The sequence below is a fragment of the Callorhinus ursinus genome, unplaced genomic scaffold (assembly GCF_003265705.2).
Source record: "Callorhinus ursinus isolate GAN/ISIS: 27379988/994484 unplaced genomic scaffold, GSC_fseal_2.0 scaffold57, whole genome shotgun sequence".
Lineage (NCBI taxonomy): Eukaryota > Metazoa > Chordata > Mammalia > Carnivora > Otariidae > Callorhinus > Callorhinus ursinus.
Window position 1 is genome coordinate 7,299,228 of NW_027397119.1, and position 21,440 is coordinate 7,320,667.

At 56.9% G+C, this 21,440-nt stretch overlaps 1 protein-coding gene across 3 annotated transcripts in view; it reads right to left on the bottom strand.

Moving 5' to 3' along the window:
- PLEKHA6 (pleckstrin homology domain containing A6) overlaps window positions 1-21,440 on the bottom strand; it is a 136,574-nt gene that overhangs the window by 11,973 nt on the left and 103,161 nt on the right. The window contains exons 9-23 of one of the 3 annotated variants that reach the window (XM_073884440.1): window positions 19,573-19,775; window positions 17,337-17,822; window positions 15,529-16,051; window positions 14,938-15,024; window positions 13,828-13,881; window positions 9,728-9,808; window positions 8,735-8,803; window positions 7,370-7,450; window positions 7,007-7,156; window positions 5,839-5,934; window positions 4,250-4,361; window positions 3,524-3,663; window positions 2,427-2,576; window positions 1,017-1,146; window positions 694-800 (exon numbers count right to left, since the gene is read on the bottom strand). In XM_073884440.1, the coding sequence (XP_073740541.1) occupies window positions 694-800; window positions 1,017-1,146; window positions 2,427-2,576; window positions 3,524-3,663; window positions 4,250-4,361; window positions 5,839-5,934; window positions 7,007-7,156; window positions 7,370-7,450; window positions 8,735-8,803; window positions 9,728-9,808; window positions 13,828-13,881; window positions 14,938-15,024; window positions 15,529-16,051; window positions 17,337-17,822; window positions 19,573-19,775 (2,469 nt within the window). The remainder of the gene's footprint in view (window positions 1-693; window positions 801-1,016; window positions 1,147-2,426; window positions 2,577-3,523; window positions 3,664-4,249; window positions 4,362-5,838; window positions 5,935-7,006; window positions 7,157-7,369; window positions 7,451-8,734; window positions 8,804-9,727; window positions 9,809-13,827; window positions 13,882-14,937; window positions 15,025-15,528; window positions 16,052-17,336; window positions 17,823-19,572; window positions 19,776-21,440) is intronic. The other 2 variants (XM_073884442.1, XM_073884441.1) reach the window with 2 other exon arrangements.

The window sequence follows — 21,440 nt, forward strand, 5'->3', positions numbered from 1 at the left end:
ATTTTTGCTGGATTTGTAGTTCATCCCTGGCACATTATAATAATTTTGTGAAGGGGCGCCTGGGTGGCTCAGGCAGTGAACCGTCTGCCTTTGGCTTTGGTCATGATCCCAGGGTCCTGGGGAGCCTGCATCAGGCTCCCTGTTCAGCAGGAGAGTCTGCTTCTCCCTCTCCCTCTGCACCCCCCCCCGCCCATGCTCTCTCTCTCTCTCTCTCAAATTAAGAAACAAAATATTTAAAAAAATATATTTTGCTAACTATTCTTCTTTCTTTTTTTTTTTTTTTTTAAAGATTTTTATTTATTTATTTGACAGAGAGAGACACAGCGAGAGAGCAAACACAGTGGGGGAGTGGGAGAGCTAGAAGCAGGCTTCCCGCCGAGCAGGGAGCCCGATGCGGGGCTCGATCCCAGGACCCTGGGATCATGACCCGAGCCGAAGGCAGATGCTCGACGACTGAGCCACCCAGGCGCCCCTCCTCTATCTTTCTTATGTGTATCTTCCTTGTCCCTTGATACGTCTCCCTGATGGAAGACTTCTCCAGTGGGGCTGTTGCCCTCCTACCGCTTGTCCTGCCTTCCTCCTCCCGCCCTGGGTTTCTTGAATGGTGGAGAGGTGGGTGGACACACACAGGCCCCTGGGCCCCCAGCGCAGCTCAGGCCCATCTGGGCCTCTGCGCCCACAGGCTGTACTCACCCGGGAGGACAGTCCATTGGTGAGCCCATTGGCACTCCTCCTCACCACCCTTGATGGAGTTAGCTCTTCATCAGCAGGCGACTTTGTCCGAGGAGGCACAATGCCAACTGTAGGGAGACAGAACAGCCAGTAGGCCTTCTGGAGAGCAGGAGGGCAGAGAGACGGGGAGCCTGCTTCTCGGAGGAGGCTCAGTCCCATCTGCGGCAGAGATGAAAGGCCCAGAATGGGTGGGTACTTGCTCTCTTTGGCTGTGAAGGAGCACCTCTCCGGGCTCCTCTCTGACCCCTGGCCTTCCTTCTAGGGGAGGATGGGACAGGAAGTACCTTTGTTGAGAGCTGCCTGCTTCTCTGCCTCCACCTCTTGCCTGGTGGGCGCAAGGCTGTTGTCTCTAGTGGTATCCAGGGGTGATGTCTGGTGGGGGTCTTTCTTGCTCTGCTCATGGCTTGCCTTGGGCTGGGGGAAGAAAGAAGACGGTCCATGCTGTGGGGACTGCTGGGAACTTGGCCCTCAGGGATGTTTCTTTGCTTTGCAATGGCTGGAGCACAAACCCTTGAAAACACAGGACGAGCAGACTCTTAAGTGTGTCAGCTGGGCAGCAGGCAGGGACGCCATGGAGCCTCCCACCCATGCCACCTTAAGGCCGGCCAACGCTGGCTCATCTTGCGAGGGCTCAGGGCTTCCAGGAGGCCCTCAGCCAAGGCCCAGCAGAGAGGCCCCTCAACCCGACCAGGCCTCTTGGCGAGTGCCAAGAAGCACAGACTTGCTGTGAGCCAGAGAGGAGGAATGGCTGGGGGACAGGGCTACAGGGCCGAGGATCTCTGAGGGTCCTGTCAGGATCTCACCCAAAACTTGAGCCAGAGAACCAAGGGTGGGCTTCGGTACCAAGATTCTGGGGGACGGAAACGTGCACTTAGCTTGAGGGCTTGCAGAATCATGAGACGAGAAGGGGCCTCAGACAGCATCGGCAACCCCCCCCGCCCCGCTCCCGTGGTGCAGCCAAAGAGTCTAAGTCTTCATGAGGGACACACAGAAACACTGAGCCAGAGGCCAGAAGCACCAGCTCGAGTCCACTGCGAGAGCATGGGTGAGCCCCTTCGCCTCCCCTCGTCTGGAAAGTGGAAGTGACACTGCCTCTCGGCCCCGCTCACCGGCAACCCCTCAGGGCTGTGCTTATCCCAGCAGCTGTGCCAGGGTGAAAAGATGACTCCCGGTTTTAGACACAGGACTACTCACCACGCAAACTTTTCCCAGCCTAACTGTACCTCTCTCCTGGGGAGAGAGGCTGGGGAGCCAGAACAGAGCAGCTTACACCCCAGGGCCGATGGGACCCAAGAGGACACACAAGGCAGAGAGACAGACGGCATGGAAGCACCAGGGTCTGAGGCGGGCAGGAAGGGACTGGAATGGCACCCGTCGCTGCTGGTCCCTCGATTTCCCTTGCCTGCTCGCGCTGGTAGGATGTGGGGCACACCACCACTCACAGCCAGGGGCTGCGCAGGAGCCCGGGCATGGGGCGGGGGGCGACACTCATTTTCCCTCTGTCCACAGAGGGCAGAAAGGGGAAAGCATTCTCTGCCATCCCTTTCCTTATCCTGGAGTCTGACCAGGCAGCAGTGGGCAAATTAATATTGCAATGGGGAAAAAATGGCTCTGTGTCCTGCCTGGTCCCCTTGCCTGACCCTTCACCCCACTCCCTCCACCCCTGCCCTCCAGGACCCAAGGGTGCTGGGTACCTGACCCCTGGCTGGCTCGCCACTGCGGTGCCAGGAAGGGGAGCTGGGGTATGGCCAGAAGCGGCTCTCGCTAGGGAGTGGCGGCACGTTTGGAGGAGACTCCAGGGGGACGTAGGCTTTGGGGAGGGGGGGCCGTGGTGGGCCGGGCTCCTGAGGCAGAGAGAAGCCAGAGCATTAGGAGGAAGGAGACCAGCCACTGTGAGAGCAGAAGAAAAGAGCATTAGCAGGGGACAGGTGACATCGTGGGGACCTCGGGTGGGCCCCTGGATTGCCAAACTCCCACCCGCAACCTGGAGGGAGCTCCAGCTCTGGAGTGAACTCTCAGCCTAGCTTCAGGGCTCTTCTTGGCCGAGCGCCCACCTGTACACCGCTCCCCACCTTTCCCCAATTTTTCTACGAAGCTCCCTGCTCATTGGCCTCACCATCACCCTGGGCACATCTGCACCCCTGTGTCTTTGCTTTTGCCCCCTCTCCTGTCTGTGACGCTTCTTGTGCCTCTACCTGTCCCAATGAAAGTTCCACCTTCTCCTCGGAACACCAGGGCATTTACGGTCCACACTGAGACACACGCTGCCAAGTTCCAGAGGCTAGCTGCTTCCTATAAATCAGTCATGGTCCCCCCTGGACACTGGACTCCCCGGGAGAAGGGCCTTGGGCATGCACATGTATGTTTCTGAGAGGGCCTCACCCCATCCCTTGCCCCGTGTAGAGCCCCAGTAAACACCTGCTGATTGACTAGCTAGGATACTGCTCCCCATGCCCACCCTCAACCCTCTCACATGCTGGAACAGTCCTGGATTTAAATTCCTACTAAGTGTTGGGTATCTTTGTTAACCGTCCTGGAGTTCAGGAAGAGACTTCCCCGGAAGGAGGCTAAAGATGACAAATGCCGATGAGAGCAAGGAAAGGAAAAATTCTGAAGGAAGTTCACCAAACTGGGTGTGAGAATGACCACCTTAGACAGAAAGCCAAAGCACTAGGCCTGGAGGCCTCTGGGGCAGAGATGGACACAGAGTCTGTGTCCTTCAGGCCAACGAGGACCTGGTCCTCCCTCCCTCCCTCCCCCACCTACCTTCTACTCCATTTTCTCAGCTTACCTCACTGGACCCGGGCTTGGTGGGGGACCCCTGCGAGCCGGACACCAGAGAGAAGGGGCTTAGGGGGCTGGTGAGGCTGGTGGAGCTGAGAGGGCTGGCGGGGCTGTTGGAGCTGTAGGTGGCCGTGGGGCCAAGTCCTCCTGGGGGGCAAACAGAGAGGAGAGGTGAGGGATGGATGGGGTAGGGGTGGGCTCCGTAGGTGGAGGAGGCAGGGGAGGACCCAGGGACATGGGAGGGAGGTTTCAGGGCCACTCGGGCCTGATGGAGGGACTTATTCCAAGGGTTGGGATGCAGGCTGGCCGTGGAGAAGCATGCTGGGCAGGGGTTAGATGATGGATGGAAAGAACACTGTTGCCTCCGAGACATCAAAGAAAGCCAGCCCAAAGTCCCAGGGCTTCAGATCGCCACCCGGCCCATGGGCTTGGGCGGGAGTGGGGGTGGGGAGGCACAGGTACTCTTTGACCCTTTCTGGGGAGGAATCTAGACTATCAGGGTCAACAACATCTCTGAGTGGCCTGCCTGGTCTGTTCTGGGAGGAGGGGAGGATGAAGGGAGCCCTACCCACCATCCTAGGGGAAGATCCCAGAGGCCTGAGAAGGCCCTGACTAGCTCTGCGCACCGTGTGAGAGCCTGGAGAGGGATGAGTTGACAGATGTGGGGCAGACGCCAGAGACCCCCGAGCATTTCTGGTGAGCCTTTCAAGAGGCTGGTGGAGAAGGCACCCACCTCTGTGCTTGGCCGTGTCTGTGCCCCGGGATGGGTTATTCTTCCTCAGCCCCTCCAGCACGTCCTGGATCCTCCAGATCTCCTTCTGGATTTGCCGGTTGAGCACCTCATTCTGAAACCGCCCGCGAGCAGGTCAAGGGAAGTGGCTGTGAGGAGGGCCCCAGGCTTCTCCCCCCCACACCCGCATCCCTTTGGGCCAGCAGGAGGCAGGAGCCTTGCACACGTGCACACGCTCACATGTCCGTTCAGCACATTCATCTTCCCCATGGGAAGAAGCGTCTGCCTCTTCAGCTTCTACAAAACGGAACTTGGGAATTGCCAGGGGAGAGGGACCTGTCATCACAGTCAAGAGCCCCTTTAGGTAAACATGCAGCCTCAGCTTCCCCGGGGGAGATCAGGGTGGTCTTGGAGCAAATGCCCCTCTAGGTGGACCCTCGATGGTAGCCTGTTGTCAAGGGCAAGGGTTTCCAATTGACTAATATTCTTTCCATCCAAATGGTCCTTTTGTAATACCGACACCCAATGTCTGCCTAAGTATTCATGAAATTATATTCAGTTAGAGTTTGCATTCTTTGAAAAATCATAGGTACCACTTTTTTAGCACCCCACGCCCCTCCACCCCACGTGCCAGGCACGGCGCTAAGGGCTCTGCAAACACTAACTCCTTGCAGCTGCTCGAGAACTCTGTGCGGCACCGGCTGCAGGTGTCCCGACTTTGGAGATGAAGAGACTTGTGCCCAAGACCCTCTGTTAGTAAAACAGTGTGACCGCCATCTGAGTCTGGATCTATTTGTCTTGAGAGCTGGTGCCCTTGATCAGGATGCTTTCCTACCCCCTAAAATGTTCGTGTTGAAAGTCAGGCTTGCCCATAGGACACGCAAGCATTCAGGTGCTCTGGACCAGGAGGGCCTTCACCTCCGCCTCCCTAACCAGCTGCAATGTGGGGTGGTGAGTTTTGTCACCCGAAGGAAACTAGGGGAAGTCGGGGGCATGAACTGCATCAGAGAGACAGAGTTTGCAAAGCTAGCTAGAGAAGAGGCAGAGCCCGGGTAGAGAAGATCGAGGGAGGCAAAGAACAGGAACTCCCCAAGGTCAATATGTGCAGCCTCCTGCCTCCAAGCAGAGTGTTTCTAACCCGTCCTGCGAAGCGAAGCCTCTTTCCTATCTTAAGGGTCCTGAGTGGCTGGTTCCCACACAGCCTACTCCTTCGGAGGTCACGAGAGACAGCTGCACACATGCCCACATCTCTCCCCGCATGTGGATCTCTATCCACATCCAGATCTACATCCATATGTATATCGATGTGTTAAAGCCTTCCAGTCATGAAGTATCTTCTGTCTAACCTAGCGCGCTCATGTTTCTGCTTTACTCCTTCCTCATGATCTGCTGGAACTAAAGAAGATCCCACATAGTCTTCGTCCAGAAAGCATCTGTTTTAAGTGGATGTGAACCTTGTCTTTTGTCTCAGGACCGACTCCCTGTCTCAAGTCTCTGAGATCTCGAAAGCAAGAAAGGAAGCCACTTTGGTCTGTTTTGGCCCAAAGGAGAAGGGAGGGCACACTGACCCCTCCTGCCCAGGCCCCTCTTACCTGGACGTCCAAATTGAGCTGCTCCCAGAGGTCATCATGCAGGGCAGACACCTCTGACTCAAGGCTCTCATACTCTATGGTGCTGTTCGTCAGGGCCTGCAACGGGAGGGGGTGGGGGGGTGGGGGAGGGCTTACTGAGAAAGTGGCCAGTGCCAAAGCCTTCCTCCCCAGACCCCCCACAGGGCCTGGGGCAAGGGCACCTGGGGTCTGGCAGGGCTCAGAGAAGGGCACAGAGGGACCAGAGGAGAGGGCCCAGGGCTGAGACATTCTGATGACAGCCCAACAGTGGCCCATCCGACTGCAGGCCGAAAAATACAGAAACCAGAATTCTCTCCAGGTGTGGGGGTACGCCAAAAGGGGATCAAACCATGCCCACCCCCTCCTGGTTTCCTCAGACTGGGTAACCCAAAGTGGAGGGCAAAAAGAGAGGAAACCCAGAGGTGTCTGCTCCCTGGGGGTTAGAGACCTTCCACCCTTCTGGACCATGTTTTCCGGGCCCTTTTGCTGTGGCACCGCAGAACTCCTGTCCAGGCAGTCGGTCCTGCAGGGTCTGCCCTGCGCCCACAGCGAATGACCGGGCCAGCAGCCCTGCACGGGGGTCCCGGTTCTCCAGGGGAAAGGACAGAGGGAGGCAGCAAAGCTGTGAAAGCAGCCAACGAGATCAGGAGCCCTCGACCTCACCCTGCCCTGAACGCATCCCAGGGCGGGAACAGTTTGTGGAAAGAGAAGCCTGTTTCCTTGCAGGAGACTCCATGGAGTGAGCGAGCCGGCATGCTCGCTGCCTATCGGCAAGGCACCACTTTTTTTTTTTTTTTTTTTTAAGATTTTATTTATTTGAGAGAGAATGAGCGAGAGAGAGAGAGAGCACGAGAGGGGGGGGGAGTCAGAGAGAGAAACAGACTCCCCTCTCAGCGGGGAGCCCGACACGGAGCTCAATCCCAGGACCCTGGGATCATGACCTTAAGCAAAAGGCAGATGCTTAACCAACTGAGCCACCCAGGCGCCCCAGCAAGGCACTATTAAGGTCTTTCGTTTCTGCCCCTTCTGGCCAAGAGCACCCTGCTCTCGGCCACCAAGGAGAGTCAGGAAGGAGCGAGCACAGCCTGGGAGGGGTGGCCCTCCTGCGCTGGTGCTGAAACGTGGACCGGGGATGGGGGGAGAGTGGTACCGTGGTCGCCTGCGACAGCTCCACACGGATGTTGATGAGCTGGTTCTGTAGGGACTCTTTCTTGTGCAGCAGCTTCTCCGGGTAGGCAGGCTGGTTTCCAAACATCTCCAGCTCCTGGTGGGTCCCCATCAAGGCACTTTCCAGGCTCTCCTGAAAGAAGGCAGGGAAATGGCCGTCAGCAGCCCTGATGATTCCTCTCTGGGATTCTGAGCAGCAGAGGCCTGAGCCCCAGCAGTCCCAGTTAAGGGCAGGACAGAAGTTTAAGACAAGGCTTTGGCAGCTTAGGGGGGAGACAGCACCACACACCTGCCCGAGCCAGCCTCCCCACATGCCCCCAACTCCAGGCCACCCCCTGGCTCTCACCTTCTCAGCTCGGAGCTGCTGTACCAGCCGGTCCTGCTCCCTCACCACCTTGTTCTGCTCACACAATTTGCCCAGCAGCTTCTGGGGGCCCGAGGGGGTTGGGGGAAGGGAGGGAGAGAGAAGGGGGTGAAGGACATGGTTTGATGGGGACCTGGGAAACGGGTCGGAAGGGCCTGGCCTCTGGATACTGCCTCCTTTCCCCTGCGGAGGAACCCTAAGCCTTCTTCACCTTGACCTTGGAGGCTCCTGGGAACAGGAAGATGGTCTTCACCTCAGGAGACTCCCCAAGGGCCTACCGGGAGGGGAGATGTGCTTATTCTCTGAGGAAGTGAGTCCGCTGTAGAGGGGAGTTCAATGTTAAGCTCCTGCATCCCCCTCCTCCTGGGGGTTCCGATTCCAGAAGGGGTGAGGAGATAATGTGGCCTGGCCTCCCAGGGGGGGCATGGACCGGGGGGAGTACGCAGGGTGCCGGAACCAGCAGTCTTAGGAAAACCAGTGAACCATGTAAACCGGTTCCCCAGGCTCACAGGACTCTATTCTCCTCTCCTCCCAGGGTCTCAGGATGGCTGACGCTGGGATCCCCCTGAGGTCTGGCCCTTGCCTGGATGGAAACTCTCCCAGGCCTACTGGGCAGATCCACTACCCAGGCAAGACCAGTGGTGACCGGAAGGAGGCAGGGTAGGCCACGCTTCTCTTCTGGAAAGACTTAGGCTTTCCAATATCCATACCTTTATTCACGCCGTTCCTCAAATACCCCCTTGACTCTTTTCTACTGGCCACATCTTGTCTTCTGGGCCTTTTAACTTCCAGGCCCAGCTCACCTGTTACCTGCTTTGTCCCTGACCCACCGGCCCACATGGTCTCACTGCCCTGCCCTCCTGCAGCACCCACTGTCCATCCCATTTGGCACAGGAATCATATGCTGTCACCCACGGCTACCTGGCATCTCCCACTACCCTGGAGCTCCCTGAGGCCAGGGGCAGGGCTGTGTGCTTCCCTCTAGTGGCCTAGGGGCGACTGCCAACGTGGGCACAGTGTAGGCTGGCCGATGCACCTCCTAAGGAAGTCCGTGTTCCTGTAATGAGCAGATCCCACTGCTGGAGACAGGGCCTAGGGCTCCGTGGAGAAACACACACGGCCAGCACGGGGCGGGCGGGGAAGGGAGAAGGATGAGAAAAGAAGGGGGATGAGGAAGGGGCAGGCGGAATGTTGTCTTTGTGCTGAGAGAGGACACGAGTCAAAGGCGTGAAGAGCCACCAGAGGGACAGAGATGAACGGAGGAAAAGCCCCAGCGGAGGAGAGCGAAGATGAGGAAGACAACGGGAGGGACTGGAGAGGACAGGGGAGCAGGAGAGCTGCTCTTACATCCGTGTCTTGCTCGTTTAACTTGTAGGTGTGGAGACCGTCCCGGAACACTTCTGGGTACGGAGGGACCTGCGGGGACATGACGCTGGTTACAGCAGCAGGGGACGGGTGGGGCGTGTGGGGGCAGGGAAGCGGACAGCCCTGGCTCCGTTCTTGTCAGAGACCGTGGTCCATCAGCTCTGGCAGCTTCCAGTCCGGGAACCCGAGCTAATTCTTTGGCCCTGGCTGGGAAGCCTGGCGTAGCCCCATCTAGGTCCTTCCCTATTGTTCAGGCTGATTTATGGAGACAGGGATGCTGCTCAGCTCTGACTCAGGATCTCCTGTCTCTCCCCCAGCCTCTGGGTCTCCTGTGGAGAGGGACTCCGGGGGTGCAGAGATCCCGGATGGCTTACTGGGAACAACCCTGAGAACAACAGTTAATCCGTGGCTATTTTTGAGGATGAGACATGCGGAAATGGAATGAGCCCCGAAAACATCTGAGAATGATTATCTCGGTAGATTGCACACCAGTCACGGGGCGGGGTGGGGGCGGGGTGTGCTTAACCGGGAGTATGTCTGGGTCCAGCAAATGCTGCCCAGTCTTGGTGACACATCCGGCGACCATGGCACATTCTACACCACTGGGGCATCAGATGGTTCCATATCACACCCCTTGTGCCCTGAACCTCGAAGATGTCTGTGAAGAAGATACCCAACATGAAACAGAAGTCCTGGACTTGAGAAAGCAGATTTGCGATCGCTGGCATGGTATGGGATGTCGGTGCCGGCTGTATTGATGGTTTGAGAAATGGGCCTTGGATTCACCCATGAACGTGAAGAATGGAGGAGACACAGCGGAATTAGAGGAGGAAGACAAGGCGGGGCCCAGGAGATGAGGCCTGGCAGATGGGCGGGTAGGGCAGAGCAAACCCTAGCCCAAATGGCTTGACTAGACCATGCACAAGCAGCTGAAATGGTGCTGACGGGGACCATGCTGCCAGGCGGAGGTCTTACTTGCATGAAGATCTGGGCCCTGGGGGAGGAGCTCTCCACCATGCGGTTCACCATACTGATGAGAGTCTCGCTCTCACTCATCTGCAGCAGAGGAAGGAACGGACGATTCAAACTCGGACCCCCATGGAGCTATCTCCCCATCTCCCTCCTGGGCTCACTTCCCCGGAAACAGGAAAGGGCAGCTTGTCCTGGGGTCTCCAGCTCCCTCTGCTCGGCTTTACCTGTCGCTCACCCCTTGTGAGCTCCGTCCCGGGACCAGCACTGAAGGTGCCCCGAGGAAAGGTCACATAAGGGGGGCTGGGGGCTGCTGTGCCCTCGCTCGCTGGCCCTCAAGAGACCCCTTGCCCAGTGACACTCTCCCCAGGGTGCCTGAGAGGTGCGGCAGGTCCCATCCTCACCGGCCAAGGTCAACTCCCTGCCCCGCCTCTTTTCCTCATGCTGCTTTGGTCAAACACCACACTGGCAGGTAGGAAAACCCTTCTCCCCAAATTTGAACTAAATCAACAGCTGAGAAAGAAACCCTGGGGCCGCTCTTTGGATGGGCCTTCACAAAGAGGCACAGCTCTCTCTCCCCGACCCCAGCCCACCTCTTGGCTCTAGAGTAGAAAGGATTGCTAAACACGGTTTCCAGAGCTGGGCTGGTAGCATCCATGCCGATCTTGGATGACGCTAGGGCGCAAATAAGGAGGCCAAAACAAGCAAGCCGCGTTAAAGGGACAGCAGATACTCGAACACTGTTCTCTGACACGTCATCTTTGTGTTTCAAGAATCATTAGGAACACGGAGGGGGAAAGAGAGAGATGAAGAAGGCCAGGGGAGAGGGAGGAGAGGGGGTGAGGGAGGGAAGACAAGCCAAGCAAATCAACTAGAGATGCCGTCATTTACGCCCCCTGGTTCCAGTTTAATGGCATCAAAGAGTGAAAATATTAGGGCGTGTCCTTGGCTATGTCCCTTTAACTCATCAACCTACAGGACAAGGTAGCAGAAGACAGAGGAAAGTCGTGTGGGAAAAGCTTTTTGGGGAGATGAGGTGAGTGAGGGAAGGGACAGAGCCACGTTAGGGCAGAGTTTCTGGGGTCACAGTTCAGGAGGCCCTCACATTTTTGGCTCTTACCTCCCCCATCTTCATTGGGCCCACACGTATTTTCCCTCTTACCCGTTTAGGTGGCAACCCAAAGGTGGCCTTGCTTCTGTGTGCTGGGGACAGGGCGAGTGGCACCCAGCCATCCCCATCTGCAGAGTCCATAGCATTTTGAAAGGCTTTCCTAGGATCTGATCTCTCTACCTCTTTAGCCCATTTGGAATTTTTTTGAAGGCATCAAGTGTCATTTAAAAGGCTTTCCAAAGAGCAGTTGTAGTAGGAGGTTGAGGCTTCATAAAATAGTTCACGGTCAACAGGACATCAGCCCCATTTTCTGGAAGGATCAGAACTCAAGTCAGCCCCCATCTTCCTGGAATCCTGTGTGTATGAGGTCATGTTTATTGTGCACAGGGCATGCATGTGTGGTGTGTGTGTGATTGTGTATGGTGTGTGTATACGTGTGTCTGTTGCCTGTGAACCATGCCTGCGTCCTGTGTGTGTGTGTGTGGGGGGGGACCTGCTAACACACCAGGCTGTGAGAGGGCAAAGAGGCCCAGGTCTTGCCTGGACACGCACTGATCCCACTGCCCGCCCAACCAGTGGATCTCAAGCACTAAAGAAGGCAAAGCCAGAGTGTTCTCACCCTGGTCTGCTCCCATTCGAACTGTGGCTCTGGGGGACCTTCTGGCCCATGTGGGCTTTGCCTCTAGGATTCCTCTATGCCACCTTCTGTCTGTCCAAAATGTCAAATCTTGTGAGAAAGCACCTAGCGCAGTGCCTTATACATCATAAAGTGCTCAGTTAATATTTTAAATCGAATGTCAGAAGGAAAAGAATAAAATAATCATCGCAGCAGTTAGCGCTCCTCACCACCGCCTGACCCAGTGCTGGCATGTACGCTCTTACTTGATCCTCCAGCAAATCTGGGAGGCGGGAAAGGCAGGTTCTACAATGTCCCATTTTATGAGTGAGAAAACAAAGGCCCAGAGAGATGAAGCAACATTTTGAAGTTAAAAAAAAAACAAAAACACAACAAAAAACCATTGTAAATGGCAGAGCTGGGACTAGAATGTCTGACTCCACGTTCTGGACCCTTTTTTTTTTTTTTAAAGTAGGCTCCATGCCCAGCATGGAGCCCAACATGGGGCTTGAACTCACAACCCGGAGATCAAGACCTGAGCTGAAACCAAGAGTCAGACGCTTGACCGACTGAGCCGCCCAGGCGCCCCTAGACTCTTATCAGATAAAACTCCCTTTTGAGATTATTATCCTTTATCTAGAGGAGGTCCTCTGAAGGGTTATTTCTGAAGCTCCCAGCCTAAGGGCCCAGCCTGTCCATGAGGGCAGAAGCCCCAGGAGGGGCCCCGCAGTGGCACTGAATGCTGGCACAGCCAGGCACTGTAGATGGGCCGCAGAGAGGAAAGCCTGCCCAGGAGCCCCGAGGCCACTCAGCCCTGCTCCTCGCTACTCCGGGCACTGCAGACCCTGCTTCCTGCAGGCGCGAGCCCGCACTTCCCACTGCCAGTCTGGGCTGGCACCCTGAGCCTCGTCCCCATGTGGACTGGAATACTCGTGGTGTGGACACCACGTGCTGCTTCTGGAACTAATAACGCAAGGTTCGTGAGGGCTGGGAGCTGTCCCTGCTGATTAAAATGTGGATATCAGGGCTTGCCAGTGCCCAAGGCCTTCTATGAGGATGATCCCACCAAGGCACGGAGGCCCGTGAGACAACAGGTTATGTGGCATATGACTGGTGTCTAGAACCACCAACTGTTTCAGCAACAGCCTCTGATTTCAAGTTTAATGTTCTTTCTGCAACTTTAAGAGCATAAAATCATCCTGAGGAGGTTTGACTCCTGCTTCTTCGTATATTAGGTATCTCCTCAGCCATAAACTGGATCAAAAGCTCAGAGTCACATTCCAAGCTCCACCATTCGCTGGCTGTGTGTCCTTGGCATGTTACTTAACCTCTCTGTTTCTTTAGTTTTATCAGTTCTAAAGAGGGATAACAACAGTACCCACCCTGCAGTGTTGTTACAAAGACTAAATGCCTTAGGATCTATAAGGAACTCAGAATAGCATGAGGCACAGAGAAAGCACCCAGTTACGGTGGCGGCCGCCATTCCTACTACTATTACTACGACTCCTACTATGATAACTTCACCACCTCGGGCCGCCTCCACCGGGCCACACTGGGGATGCCCAGGTCCCCTGTGATTTGTAGCGCAGATCTGGACTTAGGTAAGAGTATGTGCTCAAATCAAGGCCCAGCAGCCTGACCCCCCAGCGTGTCTCGACGCCCCTCAGTTTCAAAGGGCAAGGTAGCCAATGGTTAGAGCCTGGAGCCGGATCTCTGCAGCTAATCACTTCCATCTATGGGAACACTCACGGACTCTTCCAGATGAAACGAGGTTGCTAACACTCTGTCTGCCATGCGGAATTCTTGAGGAGAACACGAGCCCCGTATGCAAAAGAACTTGGCAGAGGAACTAACAAATATATGGAACTAATATAATTTTAAAAAACCATCCTAGGGCAAGTCTGTAGTCCTCAGTTTACAAACTGTGGAGTTTAATAACCACCTGTGCACTAGGATAGATAGTTTCCCAGATTCAGGCCGCAGGGAATCCCTTGCATTTTTAGGCTGAGCCTGGCTGCTCAGCCCCGCCCCCTTCCACCGCCCCCGCTGCTCTCTCCTGCAGAAATGCAAATTCCCGCCTGCCCACCTCTCCCCACCCCCCCCAGTTCCAGCTGGCCTGAACAAATAGGAGGTGGCATTAATTATTCATGTGGTCATTTCTTATTCTCCTTTCCCCAGGAAACTCCCAGCTGCCCTAAAGGGCTTTGAGGAGAGGGGGTGTGAATGCGCAAACCAAAATATAAGCCACTTTGTTGTGTCCTGGTGGTGCCAACAAAGGTTGTCAAATGGATGGGCGAGAAGGAGGTGGGGAGGAGCAGGGAGACAGATGGGGTGGCGGGGGGAGCAGGGGAATGGCGAGGGGGCACCAGCTCTGCCTACCTGCTGATCCAAATACTCTAGGTTTCTTTGCAACTGAAGGTCTAAAAGTTCATCCTACCCGGAGCCCGAAGCCCAACGGCAACACAAACAGGAACAAGACAACAGAAAACAATAAAAAGGAAGCAAAGCAGTTAAGAGTTAGCTGGGGGGCAAGGTCAAAGAGAGGCCTCTGTCTGCCCTTGAAGAGTTCTAGGGAAGGGCAGGGATGAGGCTGGGGGCAGGCAACAAGTTGTCGACCGGATACCGAGCGAGAGGAGGGACTCACTGGGGCCCCGGCTCCAGGGCTCCTGATCCGCCTGGCCCTCGCCTGGGAGAGGGAAGCACCCTGAAACAATCTAGGCGGCCCTCCCTAGCAGCTCCTGAGGTTTAAGGAAGAATCCATTGTTTCTAGATGGGTGCTGAGCTGTGTGTCAGGGCTGGAGCTTGGACAGAGAAGGATCAAGGGGGAGGGGAGGGGCACCCTCCATGCCTGTAGAGGCTCCTCCACCCGGGCCTCCCCGGGCTATGTAGGGACAGGCGTCAGCAACAGGCTTTTGGGGACACGGACTCAGCCTGTTCGTTCCAGTGCACCCACCCCCATCCCAGGTGGAGCATCTGCACCCGGTTCTCTGGGGGGAGACAAAAATTCTCTGGAGAACAAATTCCCGGGAGAGACGAGTAGAAAGCAGGGAGAAAAGAAGAAAGAGGCATAATAGGGAACATATTTTCTTCCTTAATCTCACTACTTGTCTCTTTCCCCAAAAGTAGCGCTGCAGGCAAGGACAGACTTGGAGAAAATGCCTGCTATTGGACACTCCCTGGGCCCCGGATGGGGGCGCCTCTGCATGCCGGGCAGGAGGCTGTCCAGGGTCCAGAGGGTCAGGACACCGCACGCCCCCAGATCTTGTCCCTGCTCCTCTACCTTGTGTCCCAGACATGGGGTAACTGGCATCAAACTCTGCACTGGGGTCAGAGTCCTGGCCGGGAAGGAGGAGTATCCAGAGGCTGCTAAAAACCAGGAGGGCCAGGCACCAAGGCACAGAGCATCCCTGTGGCTGCCCTAGTTTGGCCCCGCCCTGGAAGGAGAGGTTCTGCGGGAAGTGGACAAGTGGCCGGGGGGAGAGGACGTACCATCTTATCGTGGACCGTGGGGGATGGTGGGTAGTTGTAGGGGAACAGTCCTGCAGGGACTGGCCGCCTGTCTCCCAGGTAATCATACTGGAAGAGAAAGGGAATTGGAGAGGTGAGGGGGTCCGGCTGGGACACAGACTTCCCCACCAACTGAAGTTCAAGGTTAGGGATGTGCGTATCCCGTCCCAAAGCAGATGCCAAATGAAAATGGGCAGCATTTATTCGCCGCAGGATCCTTGCATTGACCTGTCTGGTCCTCAAGATGTGAAAAGACAGAACCCTCTCTGCCCTCAAACACAGGATTAGGGTTCCTGGCATGACCTGGGGACAGGCACCAACAGCAATGTTCCTACTCAGGGGTCAAAGCAAATGCCCCAAAGCAGCTCTCCCACAGACAGACCCGCAGGGCCAGAAGCTCCCCCGGGCATCATCGTGGCTCCTGCCAACACACAGTGTGTGTCCCCGGGGGACACGATGACCCCAAGTCCCAGATGCCCCCCTCACTTCCACCTCTCCTCTGCAGATGGTAGTAGGCTTCTGGGGCGGGGGGTCCTCAGGGCATGGGGAAGGAAGCGCAGGCTGGTGGCTCACCTTGGGGGAGCTGATGGACCGCCTCACCACATAGGCAGCAGGGTCAGCATAGATGTCCTCGCTGCGAGGTGGCAGGCGCTCAAAGCGGGCACTGGGTGAGCGGACAGGGGAGTAAATGCGGGCACGGCTGTAGGAGCCCTGGCTGGGCGAGCGCGGCACAGAGTGGGAGCGGGGCTGCAAGGACAGGCGGCGCAGGGAGCTGGAGGTGGCATCCAGCTCATCGTAATAGACTGGCTGCCGGGAGGGGGAGGGGCTGGGGAGCCAGACGGTGCCATCCTGCCGCCCGTAGCCCGGGGGCTCCTTCCACTCCCGCAGCTGGAAGGCAGGGCCGCCTCCGTTGCGGAACGAGTGGCGCTTGTCCTCCAGCGCCCAGGGTGGGCTGATCCGATCGTAGGCCGGCATGGAGCAGATGCTGTCCGGCCGCACCCCCGGTGGGTAGTACTGGTAATCATCGGGGTACTGGGAGGAGTAGGGGCTGTAATACTCAGGGACCCTGCGGGACACGGGGTAGAACCTAGAGGGACTGAGAGAGAGAGAGAGAGAGGACATTGTAAGGAAGCCAGACAAAATGAGCGCAACCCCACCCACCCCACCACTGCGCCCCAGCCCCACCTCCGGGTCCTCCAGCCTAGAGCAGGGTGTGCCCAGGTGAACGGTGCCCCAGGCCGACTCTGGGAGCCCGCGGAGGCAGCCACTGCCTGGGCGCTGAGCCTGGCTTCCGGGGGTGCAGGGAAAGCTCCCTCAGCTTCCTCCCTCAACCAGCCACCCGAGACTGGAAATTTCACATTCAGAGCTTCCGTCTTTGTCTTTTTAAAATGAAATAGCCCTGGGGAGAAACTTTAAGCCTTATTAGCTATTTCTATCCCACCATGAACCCATGTATCAGATCCTTTCCAGAGAGGTGAACGGCAGGCAGAAAGAGCAGAAAGAACATGAGCGTACTGGGTGCTGGGGAGGTGGGTGACAGAGGAGGGACAAAAGAGCAGCAGTTTCCCTGGTTTGATGTCCTCATCAAGGACGGGACCGTAGGTTCCTAGGACTCATCCCAAGTGAGGTGCTCGCCCCGGGGCAGGCCAGATGTCCCAGGCACCAGGGCGGCAGTGGTGAGCATGTTAGCAGCCTTCCTGTGGCTGGCACCTGCGCTCCAGGGAGCTGCCCACCCCCGCAGGGAAGGGGCCGCAGCCCCGCTTGCCCTGATGCATGCTCCGGGCCCAAAAAATGTCTTCCGGTGTTTGAAAGCCAATCACTGGACAAAGGAGTAAATTGGTTTAGAGGGCACAACTAGCATTGGTGAGCAGCAACATTCTGTTTCCTTTCCTTTTCTTAAGCTGCATATAAAGACTTGCAAACAATTAGAGCCGTTCAAAACTGGGGTGCGTTGGCTTGGCGGCCGGTGAGGATCGTGGTGGCAGAGTCACCCGATGGCACCGGGGGTGTTGTAAGAGGGCCGGACGCACGGATGGCTCTCTGACTGGCACAACTCGAAGGCCCCTCCCTCCGAGTGCCTGCACGCCTCCCGGGCACCCCGCATCCTCGCCGAGAGGCGCTGGGTGCTCCGGCCTTGTCTCTGAAGAAAGTAAACAGGGCAGGAGCCGGGCAGAAGGTCACACTCCACGGCTGGAGCCACGGGGCAGTAGAAGCTTTGGACAAGCTGGGAACCCTGGGCTGGAGGGTCTTCCTGGCGTCCCAACTCAGCCTGGCTTCCAGAAGATTTCCGGCACGGGGTGCTGCACATGTCACACCCTCCCCTCCCCGGGCCCAGCCCTAACACCACCCCAGCTCCACGCCGGCGCCCCACCAGGACTCACCTGCGAAGGTCGTCAGGTGGGGGCACCCCTCTGCGCAGGTTCACCCACTGCTGAAGCTGGTTCATGGAGCTCTTGCGCTGGGCAATTCTGTCGGGGTCGGCCCGCGGGGGGAAGCTCCGCTGGTGGCCCCCGCTCTCTGAATCCTGAGGTGGGAGAGCTGTGCTCCCTGGTCGGCTCGGGGAGCCATACTGCCAGCCGTTGGGCTGGGCGGGCCGATCCCCTCCCCCTGGGGCCCTCGGGCCCTCAGGGTAAGGGCTGCCGGGCTCCGAGGCTGGTTCGGGTCCGGCTTGGATGCCATTGGCTTTCACCAGAGGCTCGCTCTTGACCTCGGGCCTCTCGGGTTTCCTCTCAGCCTTCTCGCAGCCCCGGCCGTCACCCTCCCCTCGAGTCTTGGCCTCGGGCTCAGGCTTGGGGAGGCTGCTGTGGGATGGCTGGTGGTGGTGTTTACTAGGTGGGATGTTCTCGGAGTCTGGCTTCTCGTGGCTGCTGGACACCAAGGGAGATGTTGTAAGTGACCCCAGCCCAGGGCGGAGCTGGGCAGGGGGTGGTAGACCGGGAAGGAAAAAGGAGTGGCGAACGGTGGGCAGGAAGGTAGCAATGGAAATGGGAGTCAGTGAATTGCAATTTTGTTTCCTAAATCACCCCCCCCATTTTTTTTTTTTTTAAGATTTTATTTATTTGACAGAGAGAGACACAGCGAGAGAGGGAACACAAGCAGGGGGAGTGGGAGAGGGAGAAGCAGGCTTCCCGCGGAGCAGGGAGCCCGATGCGGGGCTGGATCCCAGGACCCTGGGACCATGACCCCAGCCGAAGGCAGACGCTCAACGGCTGAGCCACCCACGCGCCCCAATCCCCCCCATTTTGCTTTCTTGCTCCAGCCTGGACAATCACTATAAAACATAGTCCAATCTTGCCTATGCAAGGTTTGCTTGTTTTACCCTCTAGGTCATCTCCATGGGTCACTCTCTGCTCCCTTCTGCTGACCTGCATTGAATCCAGCCACTGACCTCCCCCAGACTTGGTCTCCCCGGCAGTCTGTCTCCACTCCAGCCCCGAAAGCTCGATACATGCCCTACCAAATCTCCATAATGGTGACTGTCCTTGATGTTTCGGCTACAGAAGCTTGTTACAGGTCAGCCCTGTGTCCTGTACAAGTTCCTTAACTTCAGCGAGCCTTGGGCTCCTTGTTGGCAGGATGGGTGTACCAGTCCCTCCCCTCGCAGGACCGTGAGCTTAAACGTGGCAGGCGCCAGGCGCCAGAGCTGTTGCCTCAAACATCCTCGGCACAGAAACATGCTAGTTCCCATCTCCAGAACAAGCTTCTTCCAGGACTGACTCTGTCAGAAAGTAAGCTCCACGAGGCAGGAGCGTGTAGACTTGTCTTCCCTTGTTTCCCTAGCACCCGATCCAGTGCTTGACACATACCTACTTACAGTAAATATTTACGAACTGAATGAGCGAACTTCTGGAAGTACGCCCCTCCGCTGACGTGAAGATGGAATCTCATGACTATGTTTTCCCTGTGGCTTCCCAAACCCAACATATTCAAGCATCCTTGTTGCGACATTCCCTGTGTTAAACACTTCTAAGACACTAAAATAGACTTGGAGTCTATCTATACCGTAAAACCCCCTTCTTCTGGATCCCTGTTAACATCTACCTCAGGACTCCACGCACTGAGTAAAGACAGGCCCTGAGGCTGCAGGGGGTGGCGGGTGGGGACAGGGATGGGGCCACCATGGGCTGAGTGCTCCCTGCACGTCCAGATTTCACAGCCACCCCTTGAGGGAGGATTCTAACTGCTGTCTTCGGGGAGAGGAAATTCAGGTTGAGAGAGGTTAAGTAACTCACACTGATGTCACAGTGTGGGCAAGGGGCTAAGTGGGGATTCGAACCTGAGTCCACCCTCCTCCAGAAGTCATGGGTTTAATGTGCACAGCCAAGAATAAACGAGTGAATGACCCTGGTCTTTGGCTCCTGGCTAGGCCCCGAGGGAACCTGACTTCTCTCTTGGCCTCTACCAGCCCAGAGAGAAGAGGTAGACCCAATCAGGGGAAGAGAGACCCCAGGCCTTGAAATCACTTAGCCAGGCACCCTGCTGGGAGGCGAGGAGTGGTTCACATGTCCTCAGACGTTTGAGCCAGCACTGGGCTCAGGAGGTCATAGAGGGGGGGTGCTTCCTCACTCTTCTTTCTCTGGCACTCCCCACGCCCATGCCCAGTGCCCTGGAACTCACCTGTGACGCACAGCTTGGGGCACCGACTTCTGGGCTGGGGGAATCTGGACTCGGGCAGCCTCCCCCATGGCCTGGATCCAGGCCTCCTGCTCCTCGGGGCTCTCGGCACTGAAGAAGTAGGTGCGGACCCCGGCGTGCTCGGCCTGTGGGGAGAGGCAGTTCGTGGAACTGGCCCCGGCCTCATCCACCCAGCACGTAGTCACCTGTAGGGGAAGACAGCCACATCCACAGAACAGGTGGTCAGGCAGGCCATTCCCTTGGTCTGTAGCTCTTTCCCCTACCCGCTGCAGCTCAGGAGCAAGGTGAGGAGGACAGCCCCAGCTATGGCAAGTGTTCTAGCTCTGGCATATGGGCTATAGCTCTCTGCATACCACCCAGCGGCCCAATAGCCAGGGAAGCTTACCTGCCCCACCTAAGGTGATTATAAACAGGAAGGGCAATTACCACGCCCACTCTCCCATCAAATTCCATCTTTGATTTGAAGGGCAATTATTATCCGATGTCTGGGAGAGATGTTCCCCCACCCCGCCCCCAAGCCCATGCCAGTCCTGGCCCCAGCTTGGCCTCTGAGGAGCTGGTACAGAGAGACAGACAGGCCTCCACCTCCCTGCGCATGCAAGGGGCATGCACTGCCAGTTAGAGCACGCTACCTAGTTGGCGGCCGCGAGGAGGTGCGGCAGGCGGGAACCCAGAAGGGAGCTCCTGTCCAGAGGAGGGGTCCTCACGCAGTCAGAAGGAGGAGAAGCAGAGAACAGGTCAACCAGACACCAGAGGGAGAGACAGAAGATGACGTGGCAGGAATATTGAGGAGCAGAGGGAAGTGGGGGGGTTTCAGATTATCCCCTTCTACTCGCTATTGCAGCCATGGGGACGACAGCACGTAGTGATGCCCAGGATGCCCGCCAAGGGTGGGGAGTGCAGAGCTTGCCCCACGCAACTGGGGCTGTTGGCGGAGAGGGTTCAGGGCAACCCAGTGCTGATTCTAGCTCTGTTCCCAACCAGCTCTGCAGCTGCATAAGACTTGGGTTTCTGTTCTGGCCTGAAGGGATGCATCTGTCTAATGCGGAGGGATCCTCCTGGTGAAGATCAAAGTTCTTAGGACACAAGGGAAAAATGCTCCAGAGCTCAATTCTTTTTGGGACCTCAGCATACTCCCTGGGTGAGACCTTCAATCTCACAGAAAAAGCAGGTAGCCTGGTTTACCCCACTCAACATGAGAAATCCAAGTGATTAATAGTCTCAGATGTGAACCTCTCTTTCGTCTCTGACCCCTTGAGTGTGAAATCATGGGTCTCACAGGCTTGGAAGGAGAGAAGACGGGGCTCTCCTGACCAAGCCCCAGGGCTCTCGGAAGCAGCAGTGTCAAATCCACACTCTCCAAATGCTTCCCCGGCTGGACCTTCACTCCTCTGTACCACCCTTCCCCGGCACACGATTCCTTTCTGACAGGAGTCATTTACCCAGTGACATGTCTTACTTCCTCTGGATGCCACCCGTTCCCACCCTCCAGCAGGGGGCCCAGCTTGTGGGCAGACGCAGGGAGGTGCTTCCGGCCAGCAAAGCTGTAAGGAGGCACCTGGATAGGGAGAGCAGGGGACTTGGTGAGCTCTCCGGCGTGGAGGACACAGGGTTGTTGTAGAGAAGAGGGAGACAGGCGGGACTGGTGGGTGTGAACTGGCGCTGGCAGGAGTGGGCAGCAAGTGAATTAATTTGCTAGTGAGCACCCTGTGCATGCAGAGCTCTGCTCTGGGCACCAATCACAGCAAAACAGACATGCTCTCTGCACTTGAAGAGCTCACGGTCAAGCTAGAGGACAAAACATGCCCACGGGGAGACAAGGGGAGAGCAAAGGCACAGGAGCATACTGC